The sequence below is a fragment of the Pecten maximus genome, chromosome 8 (genome assembly GCF_902652985.1).
Source record: "Pecten maximus chromosome 8, xPecMax1.1, whole genome shotgun sequence".
NCBI lineage: Eukaryota > Metazoa > Mollusca > Bivalvia > Pectinida > Pectinidae > Pecten > Pecten maximus.
The window spans coordinates 14,462,410-14,487,860 of NC_047022.1; the positions used below are offsets into that span (position 1 = coordinate 14,462,410).

The 25,451-nt window shown below is 34.8% G+C and overlaps 2 protein-coding genes across 4 annotated transcripts; one reads left to right on the forward strand and one right to left on the reverse strand.

The window, feature by feature from the left end:
• Nucleotides 1–3,026: 3,026 nt before the first annotated feature.
• LOC117332537 (transmembrane protein 199-like) lies at nucleotides 3,027–6,970 on the reverse strand. The gene is made up of 6 exons (XM_033891485.1): nucleotides 6,779–6,970; nucleotides 5,366–5,442; nucleotides 4,653–4,742; nucleotides 4,322–4,361; nucleotides 3,777–3,901; nucleotides 3,027–3,177 (listed from the first exon to the last, which is right to left on the reverse strand). The coding sequence occupies exons 1-6, from the start codon at nucleotides 6,954–6,956 to the stop codon at nucleotides 3,094–3,096; spliced, it is 594 nt and encodes a 197-aa protein (XP_033747376.1). The 5' UTR covers nucleotides 6,957–6,970; the 3' UTR covers nucleotides 3,027–3,093.
• A 269-nt stretch (nucleotides 6,971–7,239) lies between these two features.
• On the forward strand, nucleotides 7,240–24,310 carry LOC117332538 (splicing factor, suppressor of white-apricot homolog). Of its 3 annotated transcripts, none has more exons than XM_033891486.1 (16): nucleotides 7,240–7,433; nucleotides 10,085–10,251; nucleotides 10,949–11,062; nucleotides 11,816–11,880; nucleotides 12,869–13,097; nucleotides 13,531–13,705; nucleotides 13,948–14,193; nucleotides 14,425–14,635; nucleotides 15,021–15,162; nucleotides 15,562–15,777; nucleotides 16,326–16,514; nucleotides 16,950–17,187; nucleotides 17,387–17,620; nucleotides 17,965–18,138; nucleotides 18,480–18,627; nucleotides 18,971–24,310. In XM_033891486.1, the coding sequence occupies exons 1-16, from the start codon at nucleotides 7,249–7,251 to the stop codon at nucleotides 19,049–19,051; spliced, it is 2,814 nt and encodes a 937-aa protein (XP_033747377.1). In that variant the 5' UTR covers nucleotides 7,240–7,248; the 3' UTR covers nucleotides 19,052–24,310. The 3 variants fall into 3 exon arrangements, with proteins under 3 accessions (XP_033747377.1, XP_033747378.1, XP_033747379.1); XM_033891487.1 differs by having other exon boundaries at nucleotides 13,951–14,193; XM_033891488.1 differs by having other exon boundaries at nucleotides 7,315–7,470.
• Nucleotides 24,311–25,451: the final 1,141 nt, after the last annotated feature.

Below are 25,451 nucleotides of genomic sequence, written 5' to 3' on the forward strand. Positions count from 1 at the left end.
TCCCATCAACATCAATGTGTATTGCCGTAAAGTCACCCTGAAGTATAACGATTTACACTGGACATTCTGAAAAAAAGAACATCGAGCTTTGCCTAGCAGAACTGGGCTGAACGCCGGTACCAGCTGTAAAAGATGTAAGAGACGGAATATTGTCACTGTGGACACCCTAAAGAATTGCTATCTGGACATTCCTGTCTGCTTGGTCGAATGCCATATATTACATGGACGGGATATTTGTTTACAAATTGAGTAAACAAGAGTTTTGTATGCATGTATGTTTAGTTGATATGACCGCCACTGAGCTGGGCTCTCGGGATGATTGATCAGGCTATAAATTTTACAAGCTCTGCATGCTTACATTTGAAAAAAAAGAATACATGTATTTAAGTATGTATCTTTCTTTGTCCTTTGTTGTATTTTTGTTCGTATCCATAAGTTAGTCATTTTATATAACTTGCATGCTGTGATATTACCCTTGTTTTTGTTATAAAGTTTTTCTCTGTATTTTACTTATGTTAAGTCGTAGAAATAGCTCTACAGAGCTAATGTTCTTTGTTTTTAACATATGACAGTCGGACTTTAAATAAATCTTCTTGTATCTTGTATCCGCAGATTCCCAGTCCGACAGTCTAATAAACAATGGGTTTTCCATATTCTAGCCACAGGTATACTTGTGGACATGATTATGATGTTTTTTTTACAAATTAAGCATGAGATTGTTATACAATAATTTACTCGTCTATAATGTAATATTTTGATTAAAAACATCATAATCATGTCCACAAGTACCTGTGAGTCTAGCAACAGATTTGATCGTTCTGTTGAAATTAGGGTAACACTTGCAAACGCACGAAACGATTGACAGTCATTTCACGATGAAGAATATTGAATCTATCGAACTCTGAACATTTGATTTTTTACAAAGAAGCTCATATTTAAAGACTTTTCCAATACAGCTTACTAAAATTTAGAAAAGCATGACGTGTAGCGCTTAGTGTAGTGTAATCACCCGACCGTGGCTACCGACGATGCACTGCTTTGAATTCCCGGGGAAATTTCGCTTCACGCTGTAGTGTCCTGAAAGATGTAGTCTTCACTAGGAATTCTAGCTTGGATGAGCCATATTTTATAATATAACTTAGTGGCATGCGGAGCATGCATTTTATATAATAAATGACTCTGCCAATGAGTCTTGCAAATACTAGATGAAAATAAAACTCAATTTCAGGATTAATTGATCAATATATTAAATTTAATAACATTGTGTAAATCAAATAAATTAACAGCATCTTTCAAAATATATTCCATGCAATTCCACTCTTGACAATATCAATATCCAACACGTATTTTCAAATGTTAAATTGGCATCTCCTTAGATCTACAACCATACAAAATGATACAAATGAATGAAGTGGGCAGGGAAATGTGGATGGCTCTTGTTTGATAACAGGAAAGGAAAGCACATGGTAAAATTTCCTAGGGAAGGGGGGTGGGGGTGGGGGTGGGGGTGGGGGGGGGGGTGGGGGGGGGGGTGGGGGGGGGGGGGGGGGGGGGGGTGTAATAGAGGAAATTGAGATTCCAAGATATGTGAACATGCCAAAAGAGGATGGTGAGCTCTCAAGATGGGAAGGATCATTCATAATAAATATGTGTATTCCTATAGTAGATTTCAAGCAATCTAAGTACTTAGTAAGCTTTTATTACATTTTTACCAGTGAGATATCAAAAATTATTCATTCTATAAAAGTGATATTTTTCACTAGTGAAAAAATATCAATATATTTTAGGGTGGGGTGGGGTGAGGTTTGGAAAAGCAAAGGGTCATTTATAGAGGAAATAAGTGTTCTTAGGGATGAGGGAATGCTAAGAGAGGGGGACATTCATAACTGTCTGGTGGTGGTGGTGTGGTGTGTGTGTGTGTGGGGGGGGCAGTTATACAGGGGAAGGAGCTTTTATAAGGCAAATAGCATGCCTGTGGGGAAGGGGGGGGGGGGGAGTGGTATTTATACAGGGGAGGAACACCTAAAAGGGAGTAGGATGGATGCCTAGATGGTAGTGTCATGTGTCATTCATTGGGAAGGAGTATGTCTAGATGAGAGTGGCATTGAGGGGGGGGGGAACAGACCTAGTGGGGAGTGGTATTCATAAGGGTGATGCTAAGATGGACTATATCTAGAGGAATTGGGTGAAAGAGCAGGCCTCTTATCTCTTATCTCCCATTCTCTCATTCTCCATCCCCCACTCTGTCATTCTCCATCTCTCACTGTCATTCTCAATCTCTCACTCTGTCATTTTCCATCTCTCACTCTGTCATTCTCCATTTCTCATTCTCCATCTCCCATTCTCTCGTTCTCCATCTCTCACTCTGTCATTCTCCATCTCTCACTCTGTCATTCTCCATCTCTCACTCTGTCATTCTCCATCTCCCATTCTCTCGTTCTCCATCTCTCACTCTGTCATTCTCCATCTCTCATTCTCTCGTTCTCCATCTCTCACTCTGTCATTCTCCATCTCTCACTCTGTCATTCTCCATCTCTCACTGTCATTCTCCATCTCCCATTCTCTCGTTCTCCATCTCTCACTCTGTCATTCTCCATCTCTCACTCTGTCATTCTCCATTTCTCACTCTCCATCTCCAATTCTCACATTTTCTGTCTCCCATAACATTGTCTCATGCACAATTTCTCTCTTGTGGACAACATGATGTCAGGATCAGTTATACCATGTTTCCCTCTCTGCTTCATGACAAATTACCTTTATATGAAAGTGCCACTGTATTACACTCCTCGTGTATTTCTCTACACTCATTATATTGGATATCTCTTAAACATCCTGTCTGTGTCAATACGATCAAACCTGTCTATAAAAGAGCTCAATGAAGCAGAGGAAAATTGTCTTTACAGAATGTTGGTCTTTGAGGACAGGTTGATAGGGAGGTGGCTGGTAGCCTTTAGGGCAGGTTTGACTGCATATCCTCCATGTACCTTTTGCTTACATGATTTTACACAAATGTTCCTGTTTAATCACTACTTCTCTCAAAGAACTATGTTAATGATGTAGTCAGGTGATCCAGTTTGCTAAGTTACTGTGCCGTCAGTACTGGGAATGTTCCTTCAAAAGGAAATACAAGTCCGCAAAAAACACTATCGTACCAAAGATGAGACCCATAATCATTTGCTGAAAAACAAAAAAATAAAACACCATATAAAATACGTAACATACAATGATTTAAAGAGTCGTAATCTATATGACACATTCATTGCAACAATTTTGGGGTAATCTGATTTTCCAGTGATAATTAAACTTTTGTGGTTATCAGATTTTTGAGTGAATTTTTAGGGTAGTCTGATTTCTGAGTAAAGTATGGGGATAACTCATGATGTTATTTTCATACATGCTCTTTGACAGTGATTTATGGGGTTGATATTCGAAGGTGATTTTTGTGGGTTAGGTGATTTTGGAATGATTTTTGGTGGGCGATTAACAGTATAACTACCAGTATATCGTATACAGGTAGGTAGTCAGTGTTTGTCTGACCATAGTGACAAAGGTATGTTTATATTGCATTTACATTATAACCATTTATTTGACTTTCTGATCGAAGGATATTACTTATCAACATAACTCTGATCATAATTACCAAAAATTCTGGTTTAAATGTCACATTAATGATATTTATGGAACTTTCTGGTAATTGGGATAAATTTCAATACATATATGGAAGCACAGAATGATACGGGTACAGGTTTTTCTTTCTAAAGATAACGTTTACATACCGCAATCATGGCATGCTTTGATCCACCCAGTGCTATTTCTGTTGCTTTGTATCCAAATGCAAAAGCTCCTCCTACAGTCACAACAAAGTTGACCACAGACCACATCTGGGAGTTCATGGCTTTCACTGGGAGGGAAACATAACACAAGTTAAAAATACCCGATAAAATTAGAAATCAAAGATATCAAAGAGGAAATGAATGTGTTGCAATATTGAGCAGATGATTCCAGAAAGTAAGATTTAATTAGAAAAAAAAAGCATTTTGAAAAGACTAAGACGTCCTTTTAAATAAAACAAATTAGTAATAGCAACCTTTTTTGTCAAAAGTTATATAAGTTATATACAATGTATAAAGTATACATATATTTTTTAAGACCTTTTCCCTTTGTCAAGTTACACAGATGTAACAATTACTTTATGTAAGAAATATACATGGCCTCAAAATTTATGAAATATTATTACCCTTCTGTTCATTAACCCTGATCCCTGATGTCTGATTTCATGACCCAAGTTTTTTTTTGTTTTTGTTTTTTTTATAAATCTTACCTTCAGCACCAATATTCATTTTGTCCATACAATCTTTTTGCTGAAAAAATACAGCCAAAAACCAAAAATGATGATTCAATGATATGCTTCAAAGTAAGGTGATCAAGATTTGCTATGCAATTGATTTTGATCAAGATTTGCTATGCAATTGATTTTTAACAAGGTAGAAACATTTTCAAAAAAATATGAAGTAATGTTAATTAGATGCTAGACAAGGATCCTGATTTGTAAAGTGATTGAAACTAATTAAGACAGATTTATTTAGTCAGCTGAAAGGAATACTCTTAAGAAAATTCTGCATAAGAAGTTCAGAAACTAAAACGTAACTTACAGATTTGTCTACATTCCTTGTCATTTCCTTGTATCTCTTATTTTCTTGTTCTGCTTTTAATTTTTGTATTCTTGCTTCCAGCTCAGGATTCTTTAATAGGTAAAAACATTATCAGTAAAGTAACCATTTTCAAATTCATAACACCAGTAGAAGCTTTCATAATGAAAAACAAATATTCTTTTTACTCAACAGCTGATCATTTTATTTACAGTGATAAAGGATATATCTATATATTCAATGACTATATTTTATATGGGAGAAAGACAAGTCCCTGTGCTGAATGATCTATATTGTAACGATTACTTTAGATGGGAGGAAGTAAAAGTCCCCATGATGAATGATTTATATATTGTAATGACTATTTTATATGGGAGAAAGACAAGTCCCTGTGCTGAATGATCTATATTGTAATGCTTATTTTAGATAGGAGGAAGTAAAGTCCCCATGATAAATGATTTATATTAGTAATGACTATTTTATATGGGAGAAAGACAAGTCCCTGTGCTGAATGATCTATATTGTAATGCTTATTTTAGATAGGAGGAAGTAAAGTCCCCATGATAAATGATTTATTTATTTTTTTAATGACTATTTTAGATAGGAGGAAGTCAAGTCCCCATGATGAATGATTTATATTAGTAATGACTATTTTATATATATGTAGGAAATCAGCTCTTGATATGTAGGAATTATTTTATAATTGTTATACTCACACGAGGCGGTAACTTGACGCATGGCAAATTAATGTCACTATCTTGTAAAACTTCATGAAGGTAGCGTTGTTTATGACCTGAAATTGATTTATATACATATTACAAATATACACAGTAATTATCTGGCAATCAGGTCCAATATCTGATAAAATCAATGGGGTGGGCTTATTACTAGACAAGAGGTTAACTATATGGAAAACTAGACAGAATTTTACTGTGATAACTTTTTTTTTGGTATTTCTAAATGATAATTCAAAACATAGTGAAAATAAAATGTTAGTAAAAACAATACATTTATTTGCTTTTGAAACAGGAAATATTATCAAACAGGTGTAATATACAGCCATGTCTGCCATGTTAATTTTGATCTTTGTGAAATCAAAATGAAATCCAGGACTGAATTGATACCTTCACTTTCATTCTATGATTATAATTATTCTCCATGAATGTATGTAAGGATTGTAGCCCGAGTTTCTGTAGAATTGTACCGACTCTTAAATGACCATAACCATGACTTTGATTAATTTGTTTCATTGGTGATTATGTGATTGTTATTTTCGGAGAGACCTTTATATAAATCGTTATACAGTTCATACAAATACAAACAAAATCCTGACGCTTTGTCATTGTTTTTTTTTTTTACCGAGTATTGAGAAAGTAAACACGTAGATATAATTTGAAAATGAAGAAAGTGGCAGGTACTAGCCAAAAGATAGAAAAAAATATTCGATTTTGTTGAAAATTGGTGTTAGTGGTTTTGAGGGGTGGCGAAAACAGTATGTTCCCCATTACAATTAGTAATTGTTCTTTATATATATTTTATTATACAAGAAAATTGGCAATAGCACACGTTAATGTGCTCAAAAGGCCTATACAATTTTTTTCCTGGGGGAGACACCCATACCCCTATAGCGGTAAGGGGGCATATCCCCCCCCCCCCTTCCTCATGGGTTGGTACCTTCAGCACCACATCTGCGTACACATAAAAACAAGTCTAGCTATGCCACTGTATACAGTTCCGAGATTCTTTTGTGGATTGAAAAAAATCCATACCATTAATCATGATGAGCAAGAAAACATTACACTGATTTTTCTCATTCTGGACAACATTACTATGTTTTATCTCATCTATGTCTAGTATATATACTGTCCCTACATTAGCTAGTATATACCTAGACTAATATACAGTAGGTGCAAGTGAAGTCATTTCAAGAGTTATTCCCCTTCGCCGGTTAGGTTTTCCTAATGCGCATTAGAGAGAATTGCAATTTGATTTTCATGGTCTGTCAATTTTGTAATTAATATAATATTTCACTTTTGATATTCAACACTTCATTATGTTTAAAACAAATCTCATGATACTCCTGTAATATCAGTATTGAATTGTCTATCATGTGATGAAGAGACACGCACCTGCTAGTTTGTTTCTGTTGTGTACGTCTCTTATTACTCTAAATGGAATACTGTCTTGGTCCTTAAAGTTATTTATATGATCTTCAATATCACTCTGGAAAGCATCGTCATTTCTAAGGGAATCTTTCAAGAACTCCAAGACCGAATCCGTGAACAACACCTCTGGTTCCATTTTCATGTTAGACAGACCGGAAGTTTGTTAAACAGGAAACTACACGGATAACTTTATTAGCATAAACCGATAGGGGGAGAAAGGTCGGAATATTATGAAGAAGGGCTATGCATCCCGGATTCAAAACGCACGTGAATTGAAATAAAGTTCGTTTTTACCATGAATTTGTTAAATTGAAAAAAAACCCATTAAAATTAAATTTTACTGCAACGACAATAATGACTTCTCGTTATTTTTAATTTGATCTAAATTTCTTTACATAAATAGACTTTCCCAAAACGTACGAGAAACAAGAAAGATGGCGGCGGCGCAGTGGTGGGCGCAAGCAAATGAAGAGGAAAACCGCCAGAATAAAGAAAAAGAAGAACTATTTGTTTTCGGATATGCGTGTAAGCTTTTCCGTGACGACGAGAAGGCGATTTTAGTGGACCAGGAGAAACACCTGATACCATGGATGTCCGACGACAGACTTCTCATTGACAGGTCTGTTCTCCATACAACTCGGGAGCCACAAAAAAAGGTTTCGATTTGAGTCGATTTCGCGCATTGTACTAACATCTGCCATTAGTTTTCAGCTTCATGGATTTACAGGGAGTATGTGTGTTTACTGGTATGCATCGGCAGTGACCGTTTTGTATGCCAGTAATCAGATGACCCAATTCTGATGACCTTGCCCTTGGTTTCTTCTGTCAGAATACCATTCTGAATGGAGAATAGGAACGATGATTGTCAGATGGACAGGAAGCTCAGACAGCTGATGGAGATGGTTCAGAGACGTCACACTTCCATTGATAATCAAACAACTTGCTAGGACCTTTATGTTCTGTCATGTATTTTGAGAATGTCAGCACTTGACTTGGCGTTCACAGTTGTGCAGATGTTTTCAGGAATTTGTTTTCAGATGTACATGTGTCCCCCTTGTATTGATGATGCGAGATGAAACAAGAGTGTCATATCAAATGGTATGAATTGGTATGCCAGGTGACAGGTATCAGTATGGAATAACTCAAACCACAGAAATTCCATCTAATATGGAAGAAAATAAAAACTGTTACATGACAATGTGCGTTTATTTACACATACATGTATACTGTATAAATGTCCTTCATACATGGAAAATACATAGCCCCAATAATGACTAACTATTTCATCAAAATGACGCAAACTTTTCAGGATCAGGAACTGATATATGGGTCCGGACCGAATTGTATCGTACTATTGCTTTATCTCTCAATTTGAATCTCTCTACACATATAATCCATACATCCGATATTGCAATCTTTCCACTGCAAATTATGCATAATGGGTCTGAGCTACTTCAGACTTTCATGGTAAAATTATATCTCTATTAATGATTTGATAAGACTACACTAATTAAAATCAAATACACGGACACATTTTGAATATTAATGATAAAATCATCAGTTAAGATGTGGCTACAAACTTGCTGAGAAAGCTCATGGTATCAAATTTTCAGAAAATGTTAGTTTGTGCACATCAAGTTGCAATGTTGACAAAACTACTTCCAAAAATTAAAAGTGAGACATAAAAGTTTGAATGAAAATTTCAAATTATCAGTTTGTTTGAATATTAAGGGATTATGAGCTTATATATCTTCTTTATTGGCACAAGTTATGTATCTCCATATGGTCATGATTACGCCAAACATTTGTAGGAAAGTAGGATGTAGAGTTGGGGTTACATGTCATGGATGTAAGACATATTTCAATATCTTTTCACTTCAAAGTTTGAGCATGACTCATGAATTCACTCCAAAATTTTTTGATTTTTTTTGCATAAATAATAATTTCAACAAACTGTTAAAAAGAACAATTATAAATACAGTGTAGTATCGATGTAGCTGTTGATCAAAGATTGAAGAGCTGTTATTTATAATATGTAATGAGACATATTTGATTTGATATAAAGGTTTATGAATAAGGGATCACAACAATAAAGAGGTAAAGATATTGATAATATGTGTTACAATCATTGATGAATAGTAATTATTTCAGATTGTAGCAAAGTATCGCTGTTGAGGACTAAGATGTGTAGCCACGATTAACATTAATTGTACAGTTGTTTATGTATACCTGTATCATGTATTTGTTTGAAGAATGATTTCATGCAACAAGTTTTACACAGCCATTTTTACTCTGTTACAAAACATTGCAAGTTTCAGTTGGTTAGTTAGATTATATTGTTTATCAGTAAATGGAAAAAAAGTATATCCATTGGACATTAAATTTGATCGAAATAATTTGGAATGAAATGTTTCCCTTCTCCCTCCCCTTTTTCTTAATGAATTTTGATACCTTCATACTTGCCAAATCACAGTAGCTTAAAAATTTAACTACATGGAAGCACTATGGACATTTCTTTTTAAGTTCTTGTATTAAATTCCGGTACATACTTTTGTTGCTGTGTATAGTTAAGGTATGATTTGATTCTCAACACTTGTTGTCTCGCTCTGTGCATTTCATTGAGTTCATGCATATGTTGTGTGACATTTCTGCATCACTCCCTTTCCTCCCTGTGATTAATCTGGTTTTGTGCATCATAAATATTCAATCTAAATGTTACTATGTAGCGTGGGAAAATAAGCAAACTTGATTATGTGCAGTTGAAGAAAAATTATCAATTTCATACCAATAATTGGAAATATATTTCAAAACATTTTGAGATATTTGTAATTTTAAATAGCATGATTGTAGAGCTGTTAGGAAATTTTTGGACTTCAGTCAAACATTTTTTTTGTGGGAAGTCATATCATCATTTGTCACATAAATTATTGTGACTTTGGAACTGACTATCAAATGTAGGTTCTAAAATTAATCTAATAGATAGCTATATATAGTTAAAGAAATGGCATCCGAATGCATGTCATTAAAATATGCTTCCTATAACTGCAGATGAATACTTTTGATGTGCATTCTTGTTTTTACAATGATCACAAAATATGTCCTTTATCTAGTTTAAAACATTTCTGCTTCATGCATGTAAATAGTTTCCTGTTATGCTTGCTCAAATCTGTCTTGGTTTCGCATCAGTTTTCTGTGTTACATGTTAATTTAGGTAATACATTACTTTAGGAACCATGAGCCTATCCTTACTCTGTTTTTATCTGCCGACAGGTATGACGGACGGGGTCACTTGTTTGACCTTTCAGCATTTGATGCCAGCAATGTTAGAGACACCGATCAAACTCTCACTGAAGATGAAGAACATATGGAGAAGTTGTGCGATGAAGAGCGTTATCTGGAGCTGCGTACAGATATGGCCGAGAAGACCATGTATGAAGGTAATTGATGCGTCCCCTTTTCCAATTGCTGTGATTTTCTTACTCTTATTATGCAGGGGCCTGCGGTTTTTTGATTGGGAAAACATGGTCGTGGTTTGTAATATTGGGGAAAAAAACCCAACTTTTTTCCAAGCTCAAAAATAACCATCAAGTCTATATACAAATGTACTTAATATGCATAATTTAGCTATGGTCAGTGGAGACTAGTAGAATTATAACATTGGCTTGTTAAAACATTATGTAAAATATATTATGATCACAATTTTTTCACATTAATTAACATACAGGAAAATGACATTTTCTGGTTATTTCTGGTTGGGAAAAATGTGAACTAAAAATTTGGGAAAATAAAGCAAAATTTATCTAGGAGAAGGGGCCTGTATTTGGCCCCAAATGCACCCAAAGAAAAAAACACTGAAATGAGTCAAGTGTGTGAGATTGAACAATTTAAAAATATAAAATGGAAAAAAAAAGTCCAATAGAGAGCTTGGACATCAAATACTGTTTCTTTTCTCTTACCCCCTGGCACACTGATCCTAATTTATTGTGCCTTCCCTTGACTGCAAAAGTCCTTTTTGCTGCAATTTTCAATAAAGCATTAGTATGGTTAACTCCCAAAAATTTTCAAGTATGTTACAAAAAGCAATCTATTAATTGGTTTGGCCTTAGAGTCATTGGTAATTTATTTCTTTTACAGAGGAGGAGTGGAAGCGTTACTACCTGTCCCTTTCTGAGGGTTACAATGCGGTCGGCTTCAGCTATGACTACGCTCAACAAATGGCAGCTGAGCAACACCCACAGGTCAAAATAGGTAACACTGATGAAAAATGTAGATAATGCAAAGACAATTCATCAAGGTGTAATAAATAATGAGAAAGCAAAAACTTCCAGCAAGAAAACCATCTTTCAAATACATTTTGGCATGTTCATTTAAGACATCTGGATACTTTTCTTTTACATGAATACCAACACACACTAAAAATTATATCAAGCAATTGTGCACTACAAGGTGTAGTCACTTGTCGAGTTGTTGTTTGTGTGTATGTAGATGATGAGATGTATTGATGAATGATGATCGACGCCGTAGACTCTTCTTCATATTTATTATGTACAAGTTCTATACATATATGGCAGGTATTTTTACAATATAAGTCCAATGATAGAGAGTTGTAAGGTGTGTCTCCGCCCGGCCTACTGGCCGGGACTGTCCCGAGGACCAGTCACCTTTGGTCCTAAGGCTGTCTCTCTCCTAACTCATCGCACTACTTCTTTATATGCTAGGGACGATGTTAATTACATAATCCAAATCACTTAATACTTAGGTAAATATATAACTTGTGTCCAAATAGACAGTTCTTATGTAAATGGCATTGTATACCCAGGGGCAGTGTCCTTGTCAACAGGTAGTGGCCACGTTTACAAATATACTGCCCTTAGGACATACCGTGCCATCTGAATATCAATTTCCGCATTCTTAATAATTTTTATAAATTCAAAAATAAATCATTATACTTCACAATGATTTGAATAGGTTATGTTATGCAATCACATTTTGTTTAAACAGAAGCTGTGGAAGATAAACCATTTGTTGCTCCCGAGGAGTTGCATGTTCCACCTGAAGTCATTGTGGTAAGCACAAGTATTTCATGATTTAAAGTTTGAATTATGTTTTAAACATAAATCTGTATAATTTATAAATTTTGGTAGTTGTTGTTTTAGCAATATGTTTTGCTTTTAGAATAAATTCATAAATTTTGTATTAAACCTAAAATCAGTATATAAAAAGCTAATCTACATGATGTTTTAGTCAATGTATTATATCATTGTGTAAAGTTATATTTTGCAGCAGACACTATATCATGTATTTTAATTTTGTTGGAATATATATATTACTGGAATTAATATTTAAAGTAATTTCTATTAACTTGTTCCTTCAGCATTACTACTTACAATCAAACACTCAACACTGATGTCAAAACAAATTTCAATCTTTTTTCAAATTTTATTTTTTGTTTTGGAAGGTTCATGTCACAGCATTATCTGTCTGATCCTAGTTAATTCTTTAACTTCAGTATTATCTTAATGAGATCTGTAATGTTTCAGTCTCTTATGTCCACATATATCAGATTTAGAATTGTGGGTTGTGATGTTATGGGCTTGAATAATGTGTTATAAAAACATGTACTGGTACTTTTGATATCTAAGTGAAGTGAGAGACATTCGGGCAAGATAATTGGCTAGTAATAAGCTAAGATTAATAAGTAAAAATGAAGACCTACTTAATTTAAAACATGTTACAGTAATTGTTTACATTTCTTGCTCTGTTGTGTATCATGTATGCCATTGAAACAATCTTTTAAGAACGCCGATGTGGCGCAGCAGTATAAGCTGCGGGTATTTCTGGCTAGGCGATTGGGTGCCGTAGATCGTGAGTTCGAGGCCCGATCAGGGCACTCGTCATTTGTGTTGCTAAGTTATATATCTTTATTAGCACAATGTATCATATACACTATGTGTTGGTGATCCGAAGATATAGATTTGAATTTCCTGTCGTAGTTGTACCGAGAGAAATATATATAACATATTATATATATAATTACTATTTTCCGTACTGCAGCCTGAAACAGAAAAACAGAATGCGATCATAGAGAAGACTGCCAAGTTTATAGCAGAGCACGGAGCTCAGATGGAAATCATTATCAAAACAAAGCAGTCTAATAATTCACAATTTGAGTTCATGCATTTTGAGAATGTACTGAACCCTTATTACAAGCACATGGTGACGATGATCAAGTCTGGAAAGTATCGACCCAAGGCTGAAGAGGTACAGGAGGACCAGGATAGCAGTGAGTAACATGTTCTCAGTGACCTCAGTTTTACAGGCTGTGGTGGTGAGTACACTGTCATGTGATTACTTCTTTCCAGACAAATTTTATCGTAAGAGAGTCATAAGATTTCTGAATTTAAGGTTAACCCCCCCCCCCCCTTTTTTTTTCGGGGTGTCAAGTGGCAGCATTGTCTTACAACATTTCTAGTTTGTAGATATTGTGAATATAAATATGTTGAACACCGAAGATTTTATTATCTGCAATGTAACATCTTACAAGTAAATTTACTCAATGTCTCAGAAAAGACAATTATATATAGCTCACACCTTGACAAGATCTCACTTTTCCAAGATTGCATACTGGTATATTTTATTGACCAGTTTGTATTGCAATTAACCAATACAATATAACTGCTCAACACTGATTTGACTGATATGTATTATAATTGTAGGCTATGAGGAAGAACAACCAGATGGGTACCTCCATCCCAGCCTGATGATCCAGCGTGCCTCTCCCACCCCTGACCTCAAACCTATTAAGATGCCAGTAGTCAGCATCCATGACACTCCGTATGGACAGCTCATCAAGTCACTCAAACGTTCCAACAAACAGCATGAGAAGGCCAAGTACGTTAACACAGGAGTTCACACTGAGAGCTTGTGACTATTTTATTTGTTGATTTCCTGATAGAATTACAAACATTAATCTTATGACTGCCAATGAAACTAGTTAACTATGCTGCTTTATAAATAAAAGAAAAAAAAATTGATTTTAAAAGATGAACTGTGATCTAATCCATAAAGTTTTACTTGTGTTGTACTGAATTTTGTAAATAGTATGGTTTATGATGATAATTCTGTTTGTTAAGCAGTGACAATGCACCTGACCGACAGACTTGTGAAGAAGCGCCGTCCATACAGCCACCTCCGCTGCCTCCCTTTATGTCTGCATCAGAGTACAGCCCCTCCAATTCGAGTTTGCCCCTTCCTCCAGGGCTTGAGCCTGTCACTCTCCCGTCCGCGCAGCAGCCCCAGCCCCCTCCCCCAGGGACGGATGTGGGCGGTAACTTCTACCTCAGCCGGGACAGTCCGGCCAGTGAAGACAGTTCTTCAAGGTAATGCTGTTTGTCAATTGAAAACACAAAAGTACACTCAATCCATTGTGAAATTCTATGTGGTTTATCCTCTCCTCTCTTTTAAACCGAATTTCCTAAAGTGTATCTCCCTATCTTTGAAAATTATATTGTGTTCAGACTTTTGTCTAAATTGACCTGTCTTGTCAACAAGGTTTAATATAAACATGCTTTTTGTTTCATATGTACTTTATTTTGTGTTTGTTTTGGCAGGGAATCCTTTAGTATACCTGGTGCTCCACAAATCGTTCCACCCCCACCTGACCTTCAGCCTGTCATAGACAGAATGGCAATGTACGTTGCCAAAAATGGGGTCGAGTTTGAAATTGTTGTAAAAAGTAAAAACGATCCCAGATTTGCATTTTTGGAGTCCTACCATGTCCATTACCCATACTACAACTTCAAGAAAAATATTCATATCACAGTAAGTATGATTCTCTTCTAGAAAAGAGGTAACAGGTCAATATTTTTTTTTTTTGACGTTTGTGTAAAGTTTAAAAAGGTTGAATTACAAATCTGAAAGGTCAACAAAACATCTCTAAAATATGGACATCTGTCCATTCAAAAGTGTCAACTCTTAGAGGAGTCAAAAAACATACTCTCAAGGGGTCGAGTGCATGACCACTAATTTGTCTTTATTAAAATTTGTTTATACACTGCTTTACAATGGGTTAAAACAAAAATTCCTGTGCACCAGTTTTGAAATAACATCATTATGTTTTTCATCAATTGAAAAGTGATTGAATGTGAGGACTGATTTTACACACATTAGCTTGGCCAGGTATTTCATTTTCGTGTATATTTGACAGGAGACAGCCAAGGAGAAGAGACGCTTAGAAAAGGAACGACCTAAAGGGGTGAGCTTCAGCATCAAAGGCAAGCCTCGCGAACAAGAGAGTACTTCACTGGAAAAACGTCAGGTGTTTGACAATGATAGCAGTGATGAAGAAAGTAAGTAACCCTCAAGTGTAATAATAATAATGTTTTATTCAATTATTGAAGTTAAGTTGTAAAGCAAATCAATTTCTTTTTATCTTTTTAATGATTCAGAAGTAATATTGGATTCCTTTTCTGGTTAATTTGGGGAAGAGTTCTGTTTAAGAGTGTGAATTACATTTTAATTTAAAAATGGACATTTATATAAGAACAAGAAATGGTCTAGAAGGATGAATATGTATAAGAAAGTAAAAAACACTAAGACAGATCAGTGAAGGATATATATACTGAAGTTTGAAAATGTACAAAATTGTTATCAAATCAACTTAAATGTACACTGATGTGGCTAACATTATACAACTCTGTTCAGCTGTGACTTATTGAAACCTTACAATGTGATATCTTTGTTGATAGGTGATCGAGATAAGCCTTATAAATCTGACCTATCTGGGACATCCACTCCTGTTGATGCAGATTTCATGGTGTCAGAAAACACAAGGCCAGAAAGTTCAAGGTCAGAATATTCAAAAGCAGAATATTCAAGGTCAGATCACTCACGGACCGATTACTCAAGGGTGGAGAACAAGGTCGATCGAGCAGAGTTGATTGAGAAGTTAGAACGAAAACAAGGTTTGTATTTTCTGTCAGAACGAAAACAAGGTTTGTATTTTCTGTCAGATCGATACATGTTTTTTATCACTTTTAATAGAGCAAATATTGTTTATATAGTGTAGAGAAGATGTAAATTTATATCATGATAGTATTAATTTTAAAGCTGAAAGATAATTGAAAGACAGCTACATTATAATTGATCCCTGGATGAGATAGACCTTTGTTCTATGCCTTTGTGATATATTGAAAGACCATGAATTTGTAAGATCTCTCCTGTATTTCATCCGAAATATTTCTAATTGAATAGTCTGTGTAAAAGTAAATTATCAGGGTTGCCAACCTGTAAGTAGCCCAATGTGGGAGATAATTTAATTATTGTTAGTGTAATTTAAAGACACACAGACAATTGAAACATGCTGTAAATGACGCTGACTTTATGTTGAAAATGAGTATAACTGTTGTAGGTAACTTCTTTTGTAAAATTTATGGTCACCTCTTACTATTTCTTGTTCTACAGTTTAAGATATGAAAATTGTACTGATTATGAAAATTATCATGTATTTTAGCTGAAGAACGTTTAAAAGACAAAATGGCAGCTGCAGCACGTGAAAAACTAGTCCAGGCTAACAAAGAGAAACAGATGCAAGCTGAAAGGAAACGAAAGGCAGCCATGTTTATTAACATGCTCAAATCTACCAACGTAGTAGCTTCCACTGCATCAGCTGCAGATGACCAACATGACATGGACGAATCAGGTGAGTGAAAAAAACCATGAAAAACTAACACTTGTTATGCCCTGCCATGAAATGAGGTTGCATATTTATGTTACTGTTCCGTCCCATCTCGTCCCATCCCGCCACCTCCTGTCCCCTCCTATCCCCTCCTGTCCCCTTCCGTCCCGATGCAACTAGTTAATCTCAGGAACTGCTGGGGTGTCAAGTGGCAGTGGGGTATGCCTTGCAGACATTTTCTAGTTTTAATATTAAGATATCATTTGCTGTGTTTTGTATTTTGTATAAGATATTTTATGACAAGTCATTTTAAAGATGCTGGCAATCATTATGCTTCCATTATTGAGTAATTCATTGTTAGTTTGTGTAGGTACAGTCTACTCTGGTCTGTTTGCTGCTATATATTATGTCTTCTGTAGCTTTAGATTATTATAAAGGAAATTGTTTGCATTAACACAGGAGGAACAGGATCATCAGATACACCTATAGGCAGCCGTTCTCATACACCCAGTATTCAGGAGGAAGACCGTCTCAGCGACTACTCGGACCGTTCTTCAAGGTCCTCAAAGAAGTCAAGAGAAAGAGGCTCATCTCCGCCCTCAAGGTCACGCAAGTCGCTAAGCCCACCAACAAGATCAAGGTCTCCAAGAAGGAAACGATCCCCTATACCATCAAGTTCTCATGGTAGAAGTAGAAGGTATACATGCCTCATGTCAAAATCAAATAGAGACTATATATTTAAAAAAAAAAAAAAAGCAGTTGTGGGCTATTATAGATCTCTATATCACTGTCTTTGTTTACATCATAACCACCCAGGTAATCGAATATGAAACAACTTTGATAAAGCACGCCAATTAAAGGATTTTCCAGTGAATAACTTATGATGTTTCTTATAGGTCATCATCAAAGTCACCGCCCAGAAGAATTATACCACGGCCTCCAAGTCCTCGTAGGAGAGATAGGTCAAGGTCGCCGAGACACAGGTCAAGTCCTTCCATATCTCCCAGCAGGTTAAAATCACTGAAGAGGTCACGATCACCATCACCATATAGAAGTTCATCAAAATCAAGTAGGAGGTCACCAACACACAGTGTCAGAAAGTCCAAAAAGAAGAAGAAATCACGCTCAAGGTATTAAAGTGTGAGCTAAAGTAGGGTTCATTTACATAAATTGAGTTCTTCAGGTGTGTTGGATTGGTGGATTATGGTGTGATATGATTATGCGATGATATTATACAATTATTGACCTGTTTATGTTTAGAATTGACCAATCAGGAAAGGGGAAAAGTCACAGTCATATGATAAATAATATTATTGTCTTACATTTATTAAGTGCAAATATATAATATAGTTCCTGTTATAAAAAGCAAATTTGGTACATTTATATTAGATATAAAATATATTTCTCATGTGTGAATGCATGATAGAGTAACTTATACTCACACTGTATAATCTGTGATGGCTATAAATTACAGGTCTCCTCATCACAAGTCATCCAGCAGTAAGAGTGTTGGAGACCTAATTGGTCCTGTCGTCCAGAGCTGTGATCTCACCATCAAACAGGAACCACAGTTGTCACACTCCGCTGCAGATGTCACAGAAAACATAGACAAATCTAAAGCATACACATTTACAGAATTTTCTAACTTGTGAGTAGTCTGGATAAAGAGATTGTGATTAAAACTGTAAATTTATGGTTTTTATGTATGTTTTCTAAGGATGGAAAACATTTCCACCATAATAAAAAAAAAAATTTGGCTTATTTCCGAATAGTTTTACAGTCTAGCTATGTATAGCAGGGATGCTGTAGTTTACACTATTAAGCTGACATAGTCTATGTTTGCCAAGACAACCACTTGATTTCTAAATATTATTTGTCTACTTGTAATCACTACCTTGTTCCCCTGTGTTTGTATATATAATAATCTTACATATGAATATAAACATAACGGAATGAGCAATAAATCATAATGAAATGATTTGTTCACAGGCCACCCCTGCCAGACTGTCTGCCCCCAGAGCCCCCATCAGACTCAAGGGCGCCCCTCCCTCCTCTACCTCCATTACCCCCAGACTCGGACAGTAATAGCTGCAGTCTGCCAGGAGACTCCAAATCTGAGGAGAAAACTGTTTCAAAGGTAGACATTGGTCATAGTCAACTTTTATTTTATTAAGTAGATTTTTTTTTTCTACATTTTTCAAGGTTTTAAGGTTAATAGACAATGATTTGGAATGCTATATTTCATGATCATGACTATGTTTTGAAAACATTTAATTCAGTTGTTGATGGTCATATTAGTTTAATACACAATATTCCTTTTACCGTGTCTGTCAGATGAAGTGAAGGGGGTGATGTTATGTAAATGTGTCCACAGTGTTATCTATAGGGTTTCAAGATAACCGGATGTTTAGGAAATCTGCTTTTACCACACTGCAGCTCTTTATTGTCACAATACTTCAGTGAATTTCTTGTGTTTCCAGTACATGTTGAACCGTGTCCGAGCAATCATAAAGGCATCACGACAAGCAATTCTACAGGAGGAAGGAATGGATGATCCTTAATACACTCCCAAAACACATCAACAGTTACAGGAACTGGCGAACTCAAAATACGACAGTGTTGAAACAGGTGTCAACGATCCATAAATACACTGGTTGTAATGATGCAGGAGTCGACGATCCCTTGATACACTGGTAGTGTTGATACAGAATTTGACCAAAGAGCACAATATCATTGATTCTCCACAGTCCTTTTAGAGGAATAATTGAGTTTTCAAAGACTGTTAGAAAATAATCTCTCTAGTCCTATATTGTGAGTTGGGAAATATTCATTTTGCTAGCTTTGTATTCATTTGGGTATTTCATTATTTCTTCACTACAATTTATACAAGAGTGTTTTAACTAAACTGATATATCCATTCTCTAGCTAGTTTTGAAAAAAAAGCTCTTAAAAAATGTTGAACAAAATTTTCATGGTCTGTAGTTCAACTGTTCAGTGGTGATCATGTTAACATACACACAAATAGTGTCACAGATATTACAGGCTTTATAGATGGAAAGTAATTCCATGTTAGCCTAGAAAGACCCTGTCCAGCTCTATAAAGTGACTACCTGCCTATAAATAGTACGGTTCCAGCATAAGTTATTAATAACAATCTTGATGTTTGTTTAGAAGAGATTGCATCTCCCTTTCTAGCTTTAAGTTGATTTAATTTAGTTTAATGTTTTCCAATAAGAGATGGAGGCTTCAATATTATGTGTAAATAATTAATGTTGGTCATTTTTTACAAGTGCTACATGACTTTCAACTAATTTTTCTCTATATTACACAAATCTGCTTGAAAGCAAACTGATATGGAAAAGTGTAATTAGTCGGTACAAATTCAGGTAATTTTATAGTTGAATATATCGTTTTTGTAACAAAATATGTTTAGGTTAAATATTATTTTTCTGTCCTGACTCCATGTTTTGCTGCTATTTGCAGTACTATTGTATGACGTCTGACTATTATACCACCTCTGGGTTCTCTCATGTATAAGTCAAGTAAAACTCTTATTTCTACTTCTTCACAAAAGATATCTCTGTCTCAGAGATTAGAATATGTCATTTTGCACACTAATATGTGTTCAAGTTTTAATGTCATTTTGTGCGACCTGCCTGAGAGGGATATTCTGCTCGAGTTGCAAAATTTCTGGTTGTTCTGAACAAGAACTCTTTTAAATGACATTTAAAATCATTGACAGCAGTAAAATATCTTTTCTGCGGTCTGACGAATGAACAAAATTGGTGGGAATACCCCCGGTCAGTATGAAATAAGACCACCTAAACATTTGGGAATCTGGAACTGAAGGCTCACTGGATGATAGATTTTATGTAAGGTATTGGATAAACACACAAGAATGTGAGCTATTCACTTTAATATAATTTCTGCTGGGATCGCAATTTCATCGCTTTATTAGGCATTAATATTTGTTTATTTATTTGTTTGTTTATAGGGTAAAAGTTTCTACTTTAAAAATTGATCTAATTTTCATAAAAAGCATTTGATAAAACCTAGCCTGTGTGGAATATCCCTTCAGATGTAGTAATAAGTCCAGGTGATCAGATGTCCAAATGTCATGATAAGTCAGTCAGTTTCACTGCCTCGTATTTGTTCTCAAAACTGATTTTGTATCAGGCTTATCAACTCAGCTGGCGTCTGGTAAATTATGTTTATACTTTAATGTTTGTTGTCTTCTCTTCAGCATATATTTTTACATATGTTTTGTGTGACAGCTAGATTCTGTATTGTATATGTTGTGTATATTGGAAGCTTCCCAAGGTTGATAATTATTTACCAATGAGTGAAGTCAAACAAGAGGTACATATTACATTAATGTACCAGTTTCTTGTAATACCAGGGCAAATTAGTATTGATCTGTAACATATTGATGTTACAGTATAATGGCATGCTTCTGTAAAAGACGGTACTGGTATCATTGTTAATATATCCTGTTTTTTTAATCACCCTTTGTCTGATGTAGTGCATCTCCATATTGCATCAGTTTCAGATTAAAATGTGGAGTGCAAATCTGAACATTCAAAAATCCCAAGAAATTCTGCAATGTTGTGGATTTTATAATGACAACCCTTTAATTTCAATCCGAAATGACTTTCTTATTTCATGTATTAAATAGAAATCAAGTTTACAAGATATCATTGTAATGTTGATATGTATTTGTTTATTTATTTATTATTTACAGCTTCAGTCTATTACCAAACTTTTGAAACATGCGGAAATATTTTAAAAGGACAAATGTTGCAAACACCTTAAGCCTTGATTTTGTTATTCAGCAAACACCTTATACAGTGTGCATTCATGTTTCCACCTTATAAGTTGTGAATTTCCCTAGGCTTGAAGTGGTTTTTTTTCCAGCTATTCTATGACAGTGACAAGTGTACATAATAAATTCCTTGCTTTTCTTCTGTCCATGATTCACTTACTGTGCTATTTATTGATGAGTGTGTTGAATATTACACTACAACTATACAAAATCAAAGTACAGGATGCTTTTATCAGTTACAGAAAATATGTTTTTTTAACTTATTCATATAAGCTGAGTTGTATTGTAAACGTATTGACTAGTATATATGAAGCCATGACAAATCCCTTGGTCTGTAGGAATTGTTACAGTTGTGTCTGTTAAAATAGATTATCACAGCAGTAAAATTGCTTAATTGACAGGGTAAATATTTTAAGCACACTGATCTGACAGGGCTAAATATATGTAAGATCCTGTACTTGTATGGGTTTCTCTTGTATACATTCCAACAGTATAGTCAACCTGAGATGTCATATTTTTGAATACTAAGAACGATCACCTAAGCATAATTTATATATGATTATGTACTGTACATAATATATATTATATACGATACATGTGCTTCACTTTCATCCAAATTAATTCATTGACACTTCTATAACTTTTATATGTGACCTACTGAGTGTTAACTTATTATTTGTTCAGTAAATTTATTGCTAGAGTTGATGTATTTCATTTAATGGAAAGACATCATCCAATGAAGCTGCTTACATAGTCTAGTCATTTCTGCTAGAATGTTCAGTATGTTTTAAGATATTACCATGTTCACACATTATATTGACATTTCATCAGTGTCATTTCTACTTTCTGAATCTTGTACAAGATATTGAAGACCTGGATACCATTTTATGAAGCTTCCTAACTTACAAATTTTTGTAATGTTTGCCTAAAACAGATTTATGAATTACTGAGCTTTTTGAATGTCACAGAATGGTACTGGCAAAATACTCATGGTCATGCATCTAAATTGTATGTATATTCGTAGACTGCGCCAGCAATCAATTAGTCTATTTTAAGACTGAACTAGAGTGTTAGGTCTATCTGTGTGCAGTGAGGAAAATCTGTTAAAATTGTGTTGTTTCTGTTTATTTTACCGCATGATAAACAATATCCAATTGGAATTTTATAGAAAATTTTATTTGTTTCATTAATACGGTTTAGATTGAACAAAATAAAGTTTCTTGTCTGGGTACAGGACATGTCTCTGACGGACATACACTTTTCACTCTAAGTGTCATCTTTTTTAACCTCCCAAGTTAGAGAGCGGTATATTTTTACCAGGAGAACTTACGTTTTCGTAAGATATAAAAAAGTTACAAACACGTTTGTGAAACCAGCTTAAGAATTTCCCAAATATTTATGAAAATTCCTAAGTTATGAAGCTTTGTGAAATGGTACCCTGATTTCTTTGCCATCTCCCTATGTTGATGTACAACTGTCCCTTTGGTTGTTATGTGTTCCTCAATTTACAATGTACCAAGATAAGTATACTTTTACATTGACTTTACAGGAAGTTAATCAAAATCAGTAATCTGAAATATTTTCCTATATTTTGTTCTTACTGCAATACATGAACGAGAAATGGCATGTGTCAGACTAGCTCAGCTGTACTAAAGGCGAGCAAGATATTGCTGTGGTGCTGGGTTGTTCGTCTGACCGTATTCATCCAGCTGCAACTTTTTTCCTTCCAGTGACTTCTCTAGAAGATTTAGTGTAGGGTCACTACTTCTATCAAAGCAAAGGCCTAGATTCATGATATTTGACAGGTAGCTTCAGGGATGGACCCAACAAAGTTTCCCTAGAGAAATGCCTTAAAACCACGTTCAAGGTCACAGAGGTCAAAGTTCAAACATATAAAAGACTCCTAATGGTTAACTGAAAGGCTTAGAATCAAGTTTTTTTAATCAAATGAAATAATGAGAGTTGTTAAACAAGTGAATACTAGGTGAGTATTGCAGGCCCATTGGGCCTCTTATTATCCGTTACTTTATTATTATTTTTTTTACTTTGGCATGGCACAAGTATTGATGATATTGTTAGTAGTACTCGTGTTGATTTGAGGTATAATCACACTCAATACCACTGGACAAATGTATAACTTCTGCAGTCAGTTTACATAAACTGATGTATAAAATTGTACATGTAGGTTCTGGGTGTAAATAATTACCTGTATATGATGATTGTGTATGTATATAAACAAATTTGTTAAGTTTTATTTTACGATGAGGGTATGATTAAAGACATTTATTTTGCATGTCTGTACACATACATGTACATGTTGAGGAAGTCTGACCTTAATCTCAAATGTTACTTGTATGAATGCTTTGGTAATAACGAGCCACAACAAGCCATGACTACATGTTTACTGTCATATTTAAACTTTCAAAAGTACATAACAATTGAATTGCTGCCTGTTGTTTACATTTACATTGGTAAGACTCCAAAAAATGCCATGTTACTATCATTAAGAAGATATAATCCATGTCCACAAAATAATGTCAGATCTCTTGAACCTATTGCAGGAAATACTTTCTAAAAACAAAATTGAAAATGTTTTCAAAATAATTGTTTTTTTTTGTTTTTATTTGTGGAAGCCTACTGGTTTAAAGGGGTTATTGTTTGAAATGGCATTACATTTTTTCATACTTTCAAACTTATTACTGCAACATCAAACACCACAGGTGTGGTGATTAGGCACAAGTTTTACCCTTTTACAATGTTAATGCATCAATTATTTTTTGAAAGTGAACATTTTATTTTATGTATGGATATACTAGGTTTGTGACAGAGATGAATGTAGAAGAATATTTGAAATGGAAGTTACATGTGTGAGAGTTTGGGTCGGTAGTGTAAAGTTTCCCCATGTAGGTCTGCCCTCATTTCTGGCATTATGTTATAATGGTGCTTCGTAAATGTTGACCTTTGTAAGGCTATGTAATAAAGAAGAAAAGAACACACACACACACTTGTTATTTTCTTTGTTGGATACTGAAAACACATATTCTCAAATGAATTGATTTCAAATATTAAAGAAACATAGATTGACATTTCTAGAGTTTTACAAGGGAAACTAATTTAAAAGGACATATCCTCCATTTGATATACCTGCCATGGAAAAAGTGATACCAGGTATATTTGCCTTTCCATGATTTCATTCCCAGGACATATCCGCTGTAATAATTGTGAAATAGGATCTTCAGGATCTGTGTGTACATCTTGGAAGACACCTTTTTCACACTAGAAGTATGTTGCTGAGAATATTTTGACCTTTGTACATTTTTGTTTTAAGAAGACAGTTCTGCAAGTGAATTAGTCCCCAACAAATTGAAATTATATGCCAAGAATGCACAGATGATGAATTTGTGTTGGAACTAATTCTAACACTGATTGTTTGACAGACCCACCGCTTTCTAAAATGTGAATGAATTCATAAATATTACTTATGTAAGTTAATGAAATCGGAAGTTCAATGCAAGTGAACTCCATGTAAGATGAACCTATTCCCCAAGTAATAAGTTCTGCAGTGACAGGAAGAGAAGCAGATAAGACAATTCTTTGTCTTTGATGCAGGTCAAAGGTCAGAGTGACCTACATTTGATACATGTTGACCTTATATGTGAATCCATGAGCTAAGTTTGAAGTTCTTGTGACAAGTAGTGTTGAAGATAAAGCTTGGACAAACGTTTTCTTTGAATATATAAATCAAAAGTCAAAATGTAGGTCAGAGTGACCTACTTTTGGCACATGGCATATCACCTCTTCGTGGGGATCCCATGACCCAAGTACGAAGTTCCAGTGACAGTAGTAAGGATATAATAGAGCATAGACAAGTGTGGAAATATATCTCCTTCCTATTGCATTCTACATTAAATTACTGTGACCAATATTTGGACACTTGACCTTTAAGAATAAAATCCTTTCTGAATCGTGTATACATAGGTGTTATTTTGAAAATTCTTGAATGGTAACAGATAGAATTGAAATCAGGGTTATCTTAATAATTAACTCTGTTCAGAGTTATTTGTCTAAACTTTACAACATAAATTCAAATGGTTTTTATACACATATCTTTTGAAATTTTAGGTCACCCGAGACGAAAG